Genomic DNA, 12,262 nt, shown 5'->3' on the forward strand with positions numbered 1-12,262 from the left:
TGAAAGAGAAGTATTTTATTTTATTTTGTTCAAACCTTTCCTTTGTTGAACTGTCAACACACTTAGCTTAAATATGACTAAGATTTAATATAATTAAAGTATCAAACTTTATTTTAATTAAGAAACTCAATAGCCTGCCAAGTTTTTATCAGTTCAGCAAACTTTATGAAACTTTCGAAAGTGTATCCATTTAAGACTAGTTCGCCGAACCGATTCCAATGGCAAATTGGCACAGACATCTCAAAAGTATCTTGGCAGCAAAGAGCAGCTAGCACTTAAGTTCCGTCTCTGTCTGGTTAACCAGTACTCGAACTCTACTCGAAAAATAGTCCAGCCAGAATGTGCAATGTCACTTAGCTTGATTGCAAATTATTGTCATTGGCTTAGAGGGACTGGAGACTGGAGGCTAAAGGCTGGCAAAATATGTATTATAAAACTCCATTGGGCCACATGTACTTTGAGATATTTCGAGCATGCCAAATAAATAACATCGAATGGTCAGCGAAATGCATCAACAAATTCTATTTTTTGCCTTACCCCCTCTGCGTCGATTTGGGTCAACTGAAAATGCTTCGGCTAAGTGCACTAAGAAGCCAGCTTGGTTGCCTTCGATTTGAGCTAAAGTCACGTTTTGGGAGTATAAAAGATGTTTTTTGGCAGGCGCAAGCATGCGAGAGAATCAGGGGACGCAAGTTCAAGACAGTATAGATACCCTGTACTAAGTTTTTGGTAAAATAAACAGAGATAACATGATTCAAACCTGGACTACGATCAATTCCAACTGTTAAGCCTGTCTGTTAACTGTACAGTTACAAAAATTCTGTTAAAGAGTTAACTAAGATATGTTAATGTAAATGTTAACAAATAATAAACAGTAGCAAATGCTTAATAGAGCTTAGGATTGTTAAACATGTAATTACCAGAGAGCTAACATTATAGGCGGTAGTAATTGCATCTGCTATGTTAACAAGTAAAAGCATGTTATTGAAATTTCTACAGCCGTAAACTTAGCCACTTAGTTTGTAACTGACAGCGTGCCTCTTAGACCTCAAGTATGTTAAGTTTAGTTAAGCCTACAATACGGCTCCCCCAAAGTACTTGTAGCTATTGTTTTCAGGGGGAGTATTAAAAGCCACTCGAGCGCTCAGCTCGACACATGCGACACGTCAACATTCAATTTTGTAATGAAATTTTCATTATAATAAGCATGAGCCAGTTGATGAACATGCCCCGCTCCGAGCCCATTCCTGTCCCGCCGACAATAAGATATGACAGGCATTGGAGTCTGGGTCTCAACTGTGCTCTGCCACGCCCCAAGCAGCCCATGCTAAAGTATTCATGACACCAGCTCCCCTTCTTGCTCTCTTTCTCTCTCTCTCTCTCTCTCTCTCTCTCTCTCTCTCTCTCTCTCTCTTTCTATCTCTTGCTTTTTACACACTCTCTTCGCCGTGCGGGAATTGTGTGTATGTATATGTGCGTGGGGAGTGTTGCGAGTGCAGAGTTCAAATGGAACGCAGCTCCTGCTACAGCTCCTGGCGCAGCTCCTGCTACAGCTCGCATATGCCCAGCCCAACATGACCTACATTTTGGCTGGGCCGCGTAGCCAAGCAACCCCAGTTTGAGGGGCAGGCAGCTACACCCCAACATGGAACAGCCGAAACGAAGCTAGCTCCTGTTAAAAATGCCCGACGAAGGGATACCCTGTACATGTATATGTTTGTATTTCGTCTTAATTTATAAAATATGTCCACTTTCTGATAACCCACATTGAATGCACAAGCTTTCACAATTTACAGTATAAAAGAAGCTGAAAAGACAAACACTGAAAGTTTCTAAAATCCTAGATGGGCGGAGGGAGCTGGACGGATTAGCTCGTGCTTTCTATGCTGAATGTATATACTCAGATATGCTGCCTCCCACCTCTGTCATACCTTTGAACAGACACAATATACCCTATTTTATTCAATTCTAATCCGTACAGGGTATAGAAAAATGAAATATAAAGAAACCAGACGCGCACGCGGCACGCATAGGCAAGTATGCCAGCTACCCCCAATGCTACTTCGCTAACTCTCCTACCCTCTCCTACCCTCCCCCCTGCCCCCTACCCCTCGTCATACTGGCCATATAAAAATTGTTTTCGGTTGCTTATTGGCAACAAATTTGCGTGCCGCGCATGCACAAGCAGCCCCAGAGAAAAGCCACAGAACGTTTTCCACACAATTTTCGGCAACTTCATTACAAGGCAAATTCAGAACAGGATTTTTATATTTGCGCCCATCTCTATAGGGTTTGCCTCTTGCAAATTTTCTATAAACTTCCGACCAGAAATGCAAGAGTTACGATTTTCTAATGGACTCTGCGGCCGTACGTTGGGCTGCGGGGGGCGTGGCATTTAAAACATGTTGACAACTGAATTTTGGTACAATTCGAATATATATGGTATTTTGGGCTCATCAATCATTTGACGGAATATATTTTGGCTGTTGGCCCCAATCGAACTGGCCTCGTCCTTTGGCCTCGCACGTGTCAGCATTTTGGCCATTTTCCTGTTGACTTTGGCTTGCCAAATAGATCCATGTACTTAGCCGCAAATATTATCATACAATCATCAGTGTTTGGGTCACATTGATATATTTGTCAAGAGCAAACAAATGTGAGCAAAAGTTGGGAACATTTTCAATGCCCAAACCTTACTAATCGATAGTCAGGATAAGTTCATAGTTCCAGACTCTATATATGCAAGATTTACGTAGCGGTTGCTCAAGAAAGAAGCTCGTGCAAATAGATCTAGTCTGTATGATTGATCAATGCATTACGTATTACCATAATGCATTGATAATGCAATTACGGATATATCGATAACATAACATATCAAACCGATAACTCCAGACACTATATGTAGATGTATACATCGATAACATAACATAACAAATGGATAACAACAAAATTTAGACTGTAAACTATAATGTATCGACAACTCCAGACGGCTCTCACAGACTGATAAGATCATATAAAATCGATAACCCTTGGGAAGAATATTTTGTTAGCAAAAAATAATATTTTGATGAGCCTGGTACAATTCCAATTAAGTCCAATACTGTTCTAGACTCCGACGCACTAGAAGTTTCGATAGTATCGAATGAATGAATACTATGAATACTATCGAAATATAATGTAAAATAAGCACACACATTTTAGCTAAGTTAATATCGTTAGTTAATATGTCGCATTAATTACCATAACTTTTATCATAACTATTTTTAACTGGCCTTAATAAACAGGATAAAAACGCCAGCAGAATGCGTTTATTGATAAAACTAGACGGCTTCAGTTTTTATTGCATACTTTTCGGCGCGTGCCGAAGGGACCAAAAATCGAAGCGAAATACAACGCAAAAGGAATTTTATGACTATTTTTTTATGCTCCTCTTCAATTGCGTCGCACAGAACTTGTGCAGCCCCCCCCCCCCCCCACGGGAAAACATGTGTAAAAACGGACGAAAATAAATTAACGAGCTCCTCAATGTGCGACCAGATGGAGTATATAAAAGTGCGCTGTCTCGCTCTTACATCAATACATGCTACATTTCTTGTCAAAATGTCAATCAAAGAAAATTGTTCGTTTTTTTTTGCGCAGCAAATATTCAATTTAATTGCAACAAACTTTTGCACAATTCATAAATTAAATCGGGGCCAACTTTTCTTGTTGCTACTTTATTGAATTGTGCACAGAAGGCACAAGTCATAAGCGAGTGAAGCATACAAAATCTTTTTTACTAGCTCAAATTGTTGAGCACAAGAAGCCAAGGTCGCAACTTGGCGAACTAAAGAGGCACAAAGCATAGAGACTAGACAGACCGTGTTACATTGTTAAAACGTTTTACTTAACAGCGTGTGAGAATGTTACCGTTATCACATGTATGAGCAGATCGTATGTTAATATTATGTTAACTAAGTTATATTACATTAAAAGTTATTCTGCAGAAATGTAAGTTGTTAGATGTACAAAAAAACAACATATCTTTGTACATAACATGCCGAGAGAGAGAGAGAGAGGGAAAGAGAGATTTACATATAAACAGAGCTGCATAGACAGATCGTGAAGAGAGAGAGAGTGGGAGAGAAATGTTAACATTGTGAGCTTGACTTAAGTGACATTGCTATAACATAAAGATTACATTAAAGTATTACACTGTTACTGTTACCAGCCATATGACTGGTATATATTAAGTAACATTATGTAAGTTGTACAGCAAGCACAAAGGACACGAAACTTTTATAATAGCATCAAATGTTAAGTCTACATACACACATAGAAATCGCATTGCAAACAGTTTATTAGATAACTGAACTCCTCTCTTCTACCAAGTTTTGGCCCATAATCAACCTTAGACACACGCCCGCAACATTTGCCCTGACCTAAGGGCGGGCAAGGGAAGCTTCACAGTTGAAAAAATTCAAATTACAAGCCAAAAGGTTGAAACAACAGCAAAAAAACAAAAAAAAAAGTAGCTGAGCAGCTGCCAAAGGCCAAAAGTTCGAGAGTAACTCGAGCCGCAGGGTCCTGAAAGAAACTAAGCAAAACCTATAAGAGAACTGCAAAGGAAACGCTTCAAATGAAAACTTTTCTGCTTACCCCTACATTAGGGATGGGGGGAGGGGCAGAAGAACCCAAGCAAGTGGAAATAAGAATGTTGAAATATTTAGTGGCAAGTGCCACTGAAAATTGTCGTTAAGTTTTACTGTCGCATCCACGGGCTGCATTATCAAGTATGTGGGATCTCATAGTTATTGTACTATATAAATGTATAGAATATAAAGACAATGGAATTTGAAATTGTGCAGCTTGGAAAAGTGAAGAGTTTAAATGAAGCATTAATAAACATGGAATGCTGGAATGAAATAAAAGTTTCGCTTAGCAATGCGTATCGCCATTTTATCGCCTTCTTATCTCTTAACACATTAAAGTGCTGCCCTATTGGAAGAAAAATTAAATGGTTATGAAAAAACCTTTCCAGACATAATTATATTGGTAATATTTTTTCAAGGACTTACGACCAGTTCCTATTTGTAAAAGTTGAGTTCTACGAAAAACTTTCTGAAAATGTATAGTATTTTTTCAAATTTTCTCTTGTTTAAGGAATTAAAGTCTAGAATATGTATCGCCTAGCAGATACATTTGCGATAGCCACAAAATACAGATTATTCAACACTGGAGAGCTCAAGAGAGCATATCTAGCTTTAAATATTTACGCTATTCTCCAGCAGCTTAGGGACTCAATTGCACCCTTTCTGTGAGTTCATATGCCGAAAAATCAAATGTTAAGGCAACCCTGGCCGCAGGCACTCATTGCCTCCCCAAAGTAATCTAGCTGGCGAATGCAAAAGCCACAAATTTATAGCTGCAATGCGGCCAGCCGAAGTGTAACGGCAAAATTTCAGATAGTCCTGAAAATGAAGTAAAGACAATAATAATATATAACATTAAGCAGAAATGCTGCCAAGGCGACGGCGATGGCGACAGCGACAGCGACGTCGACGTCGACGTCAACGTCAGCGACATAATGAGCAGCCCAAACGGTAAAAATCAGCCACAGCTGAGCCTGGCAAATGTGGGCCAAGCAGCAGCAAAGGGAAAAACGCAGAGAGCGTCAAGCTGAGAGCATGATTGCTTGATTTCGCTTTGCGCTGCACATTCTTTGCAGTACCGTTAACGTTTTTCTGCGGTGCCGCTTTACATGGCCATTTGTCACGCACACACAAACGCCAGGCGAGGCCAGCGTCAAATACAGCTGCATACAGCTCGGCGCACGCTCTCGTGGCCACATACGCTCGCAGCTCTCTCCCTCTCTTTCTCTCTCTCTCTATCACTCATTCCCTCCCACTCTCTCTCTCTCTCTATCTGTCTCTGTCTGAGCTGCTGCTGCTGCTTATGCGTCATTTTTTCATGCTTTGGCTATTGCTATCGCCTTTTCTTACCATCTTTATCACGCATTCGCACTGTGAGCTACGCTTTCGCTGCCAGCAATAACAAATACATGTGTGTTTGTTTCTTGTTTTTGTTGTTCGTCAGCATTGCAGCAGTTTACACACACAAATAGAAAAAAAAACTTTCTTTGGACTTTTGCTTGAACTGCGACGTTTTCTACTCTGTTGTTGTTGTTGCTTTTGTGCCTGGCATATTATTTGACGGTTTGCTTCAACCTCTTCACCTACTGCTTCTTCTTACTTGTTGCGCTGATGCTGACGCAGCTGACACTGCGGTTGTCTGTCCTCGCACTCTCTCTCTCTCTCTCTCTCTCTCTCTCGCTCTCGTTCTCCCTCTCTTCGAATTGACTTTTAGCAGCTAGTGCTGCGCCATGTTTGGCCCCTGTATGTGTGTGTATGTGTGCGTGCGTGCATGCATATGTGTGCTCTTTGGAGGTCTTTCATGTTACCTGTGAATTGTGCGTCATATGGGAGGGGAAATAGGCGCATTTATAAATGAAAGAAAAAAAAAAGGATAGTGGGCTGTGTTGCAGCTATTTGAGCAACATATCATTTGGAAAATGAATGGAAACAGTCAAATACAAAAGGGGACTTATGAAATGGAAACATCAAAGGTTAAAGTGGATACACGCTATTTGTGGGCATATTTGTTGTATGTGTGTCTAGAGTAGAGGAAAATCTGAAATAAATTACATTATTATTCTTTTATTGTGCAAAAGGGCTCAAACTTAAAATTAAAGAATCAAATTTTAGAAAAAAGTCCGACTTCTCACATCATATATTTCATTTGTGAATGTCCGTTTTTTCCAAGACATTCAAATATTCAAACTTTTTTTATATTTTTTATTAATTTATGCATTTATTTTGTGATTTCTGTATTTTTCTATTCATTTACATATATTTATCATTTATCTTAGGTTAGGTTTAGGTTAGTTTCCATTTTAGGAACTTTTTCCTTTTAAAAATATTACTATGAAAATTTGCTGAAATAATCCATAATTAGGAACTGTTTTTTCCCTCGAACTGTTTTCAAAAAAAAACCGAGGGAAAAAAACTAAAGAAATCTTTCTTAATATATAACTCAAACACACACAAATTTGTTATTTGATAGATTTTTATTTTAGTTTCCATTCTAAGAATTTCTTGTTAGAAACAGTTAAAGCAAAGTTAAGTGAAAATACCCATGATTATACCCATGTTTTTTCCCTCGAACTGTTTTCGAATAGAACTCAAGTTAAAAACCATCTAGAAATTTGCATAGTTTTTCCTTATGCTTAACTCTCACTCTTTTTTGATTCAGAAAACTTATCGCACCTGAGGGCAATAATTTCGTACACAAGTTTTTAATAATTTTGTTTGTTGTCGGCGCTTTGTATGAAAGTTTACGCTTTGCCATTGTCAGACAGGACACGCCCTGCCCGCGCCTCCGCCTCCGTCTCCGCCTCCGCCTCTACTTGCACAGTTCTCGAAACGCCTGTTCCTGTTCCTGTTCCTGTTCCTGGCAAACACATTCAGGCAACGGAAATGCCGCTGGCATTGCCTCAGCTCGCCTTGCAGTTGTAGTTGCCGTTGTTTCTGCCTGTCGCAGCTTTCATTCATGCCACGCCAGTTGACATAATGCGACACACGCCACCCCATACCCCGGAGACAACAGCCGGCCCCACATCACGGCCGGGCTTCTCCTGCATCAACTTTTTGCAGGGTGCCTGAAGGCGGCAAGGCCCAAATACAGCTGAACACGCCTCTCTCTCCCCTTCCCCTTCCCCTTCTCCTTCCCACGGCCCAATCTGCAGTCCACGCCCATTTGACGACTTTGCATAGTTCATCCAACGCCCTCGAGTGCCACACCCACGCTCAACTCAGCCGCGGCACACGCATGCTATATTTAGCTCACAAACTGCGATTTATACCCTACGCCCAATTAGCCCAACAGGGCATATGCAGTTCGTGTGCATGTTTGTAACAGAAAGTCTCTGGGCTCATAATAGGAACTTACTAAAAACTCCTTTGGAACTATCTGAGCAACGCGATTGCAATGGAGTTGTCATGTGAATCCTAAAGGAACTCCATTGGAACTCTCTGGAAGAATCCAAATAGTATCTATCTATTAACTCTCTAGTACATCTAAAGTATCTCTATGGCAACTCTATTGAAACTATATGGGAAGAAATCCATAGGAAATTATTAAATTCTACTATCAATAGATATTGGAAATCTATAAAAGAATCTTCATAGACAACATCTATCTAGGCATCATATCCAAGATATTTATATTAGGCTCTTTAAGCTCTGAGAGTTTTTCCATTTTGTACTACCTTCTTTTCGTATTTGTCGTTACCTAGCAGCATATCTAGTTGGCCAAGTAACAAAATTGTTAATCTAACAGCCTGTAAAACAAACATTGTTCAGTACTCAAAACGAAACACAGACAGACAGTACACAAGTTAGAATACAGAAACACAGTACATATATTATAGATAAAACAACTGTATATCTGCCTACCTATATATATATATATATATACATGTATAAATAAGGCATAGACATGCAACAGGTGGAAGCATCTGTAGCAAAAGGTGAGCATAACATTTGGTCTATGGTTTTTGACTTTTCGACTGCGAGCTACAATTCCACGCAGATTTCGCGCGTATCCGTGAGACACAAATCGCTAATGTTATACGACTGCTGGAGAAGTCTATTCAGCGTCTCAAAATATCGATCATATTGCCCCGAATGGCCAATGATTTGGATGAAGTGGAACCTGTGCTAAGTAACACCGCTTACAAGCCGGCCATAAATCTGTTAAGGAGACTGAAGGGCTTAGATGTCGTCAAAACACAGATGCTTGATATCGAAGTGCTGCACATCATTGACTATTTTCAATCCAACTATCAGATGTACGAACTGTTTCCAAGGTATCTCAATAACATATCGGAATACGATAAGACGCTGTTAGTTGCCTTCGAAACGATCCTGGCCGTGGCCAAGCGTCATCTGTGGCGCACATCCAAGGCTGAGATAATCATGGAGCGTCAACTGCATGTCATGTACCTGGAGAGAGAAGAGACAATGAAGCGCATAGAGTATTGCAAGAAAAAGTTAGGATCTAAGAAAGCGCTCTTGCGCTGGAAACGGGCAACCCAACTCCTGATATTAGAAAAACAAGAGGCTGATCTGGCCAACAGAAAGTGGAAGAACAATGTGCGCATCCAGAACGAAATGTGAGTTCATTGAAGGCGTCTGCGAAACTATAGTTTCTACTTTCCACGGTTCTTCCACACTTTGCAGTGAGAAACGTAATCAGACCCTGCGCAAGCACCACGAGGTAAGCGTGCAAAAGCAAATTGAATTGGCGGAGGAGTTGGAAAAAGCGCAGGCCGAATACGAAAAGTTGATCACGAAGAATGCGGAAAACGAAAAAGGGTTGCGCGATGAAAAGTAAGCAAAATTTTACTAAAGGAACTTGACACATAGAAAACGAAAGCAGGCTTATTGTGCACTTAACTTATCTAAATAAGAATCTAGATGAATTACTTGACACAAAAGGGAAACTTAGGCTTATTTCTATCTTAACTTATCTAAAGAAGCAACTATATGTAGTACTCGAAACATAGAAAGAAAGCAGGCTTATTGTGCTTTAAACTTATCTAAATAAGGAACTAGATGAATTACTCAACACACAGAAAGAAAGCAGACATATTGTGCTCGTAACTTATCTAAATAAGTATCTAGATGAATTACTCAATACATGGAAGCGGAAAGGGCTTATTGTTTTCTTAACTTATCTAAATAAGGAACTAGTTGAAGTACAAACAAATATAAAAACAAGCTTATTGCTTTCTTAACTTATCTAAAAAACAGTCTAGATGAAGTATATAAAAAAGCTTCTTTTTTCTTATCTAAATAAGAATCTACTTGACACATGCAAAGAAAACAATTCCAACAGAATTTTCAACAGTAAACAAATAATAACTGAATTTTAAGTGAAAGAAAGAAACTTAAGCTTAGACAGCATATAAGAATCCGAGAATAGCTATAACTCTTTCTAGCATTCGTTAGCATGCAAACTTTCTAATTGTTTAGTACTTTTGTTAGATCTAATATACCTTTATTTACCCGGAACAGAAACAAACTGTTGATACAGCTTGAGAACGCTCTGCACAGGTACGATTCGAATGTTGGCGAAAAGTTGCGCGAGCATCTCCGATTGGAGGATATGTATAATGCGGCCAAAAAAGAATTGGATGACTTTATGGTATACTATCGCAAAGAAGAGGCCGTCTACAACAAGATTGTTGTCCAATACGAACAGGAGGAACAGCGCAAGCACCAGCAGAGCATCCTGGTCTTCATGATGAATCGGGCTGCTCGCAAGATTCAAACATATTGGCAGGAATGGCGCCAAGCTAAGCAGAAGAAGGCTCGCAAAGCCGCCAAGAAGGCGAAAAAGAAGTGAACGCAGCACAAATGATATGTTTCTTCCGCTCTATGTGAGGTTAGGTTAAAGGTTCTTGCATGTAGTTTTTACCAACACTTAGCATACAAAAGGAATATCTGAAATTCATTATTTTTTAACTAATTTTGTATACTTTAAAAAAATGGTTTCAATTTAAGATTGATTTCTGAATTGAGGCCAATTTTCGAACAATTCATTTTGGATAACTTTGACATGCAATGAACCATAATCAAAATTTCTGATGCTTATGTTTTGGACTTCACCTTGATACATTCTGCACATCTCTTTTGTCACTTGCCCGTAAAAAGAACTTGTAGAAACTGCTGTATTAAACGCTAAAACTATATTAATGCCCGTTTTATTTTTTGTCAGCTGCAACCTTCTACTTATTGCACAGGGCCAAAACGTTGAGGAAATCACCTTTTAGTAGCTCTATTAAAATGCCATCATCCCCGGCGTAATTGCAGCAGTATATTCTGCCGACAATTAGCGAACTCACACTGAGTTCACATTTTCCGGCTGTTTTATGGCTAGATGTGCCGCGGTAATTAGCTTTTATTTTCCTCACATAAAAAGAACTAACAAGAGGTTCTAGTCGGGAGCTCCCGACTAGGGGATACCCTGAACCCTCTTCTTCCAACATCAAATGCATATATATATTCTATTTTAGCTCTAGCTCTTATTATTTACCAAAATTGCCCTAAAAACAGGATATCGATATAGATTTTTATCGATTGCTTGGAAACGGAGCAAGTTATCGATTATCGGCAACAAACTCGATCTGCGCGGGAAAGAGGAGCATCTACATCTAAAATTTCAAGTCTCTAGCTCTTACAGGTTCTGAGATCCTTGCGTTCATACATACGGACGGACGGACGGACGGACGGACGGACATGGCTAGATCGACTCGGCTATTTATGCTGATCAAGAATATATATACTTTATGGGGTCGGAGATGCTTCCTTCTGCCTGTTACATACATTTGGATTTTGCACAAATACAATATACCCTTATACCCATTTTTAATGGGTTCAGGGTATAAAAAGGAGCAATAAAATGCCTTAGAAGAAGAAGTTGGGCTCTAGCTTTAAAACCTTTCAAACTTCACAGAAGTTAAGTTCAGATAAAAGATATAATATTGTAGAATATATATCTATATATCTACGAATCGTATCTAACAATCTCTAGAACAATCTCTTTCTGCATACGGAATTTGATGTATGTATGTGATCTGATTTGAATGGGATTATATATATATATATATATATATATATATATATAAATTAAAATAAAATATGCATTTTTATCTGCCTTCTAGAGACTGAGTTCATTCACATACATAGATTAAGGCCCATAAACCGAATTCCTTTGTCTTTTAAATCCATTTAAATCTTTTAAACTGCATATAAGTATAAAAACTCATACGTATACTCAATTTGCTGGGCCTGGGTTCGCCGAGTTCTACGAGGTTATGAAATTATAAAAGATTAAACAGCATAACCTCAAAAAAAAAAAAAAATAACAAAAAGGGAAGAAAAAAAACCTGTGTAAACGAAGAGGCAAACAAATGAATTTTCAGCAATTTTGAACGCATTGCGACGAAAGCTTTGACAAGTCGCAGATGGAAGGAGAAAATGGTTTTTGGGGTTTGGGCCAGGTCTCTAGCTGTGGCTTCTGTGGGGCTTCGCTGGCTTGCAAAATGTTTACCCAACACACACATACATACATACATCCAAACACACACACACACACATACACTGAGTGACGGACGTAGAGCGAAAGACGTCCCAAGCCGAATTTCGTGGCGAAAAATGGC

The 12,262-nt window shown here is 39.2% G+C and overlaps 1 protein-coding gene across 1 annotated transcript; it reads left to right on the forward strand.

Annotated features, from left to right (window-relative positions):
* The first annotated feature begins 8,412 nt into the window (after positions 1-8,412).
* On the forward strand, positions 8,413-10,783 carry LOC115757940. The gene is made up of 4 exons (XM_030698411.1): positions 8,413-8,566; positions 8,629-9,211; positions 9,279-9,428; positions 10,116-10,783. The coding sequence occupies exons 1-4, from the start codon at positions 8,536-8,538 to the stop codon at positions 10,444-10,446; spliced, it is 1,095 nt and encodes a 364-aa protein (XP_030554271.1). The 5' UTR covers positions 8,413-8,535; the 3' UTR covers positions 10,447-10,783.
* The last annotated feature ends 1,479 nt before the right edge of the window (positions 10,784-12,262 follow it).

The sequence above is a fragment of the Drosophila novamexicana genome, unplaced genomic scaffold (assembly GCF_003285875.2).
Source record: "Drosophila novamexicana strain 15010-1031.04,08,12 unplaced genomic scaffold, DnovRS2.1 tig00000121-arrow-pilon, whole genome shotgun sequence".
NCBI lineage: Eukaryota > Metazoa > Arthropoda > Insecta > Diptera > Drosophilidae > Drosophila > Drosophila novamexicana.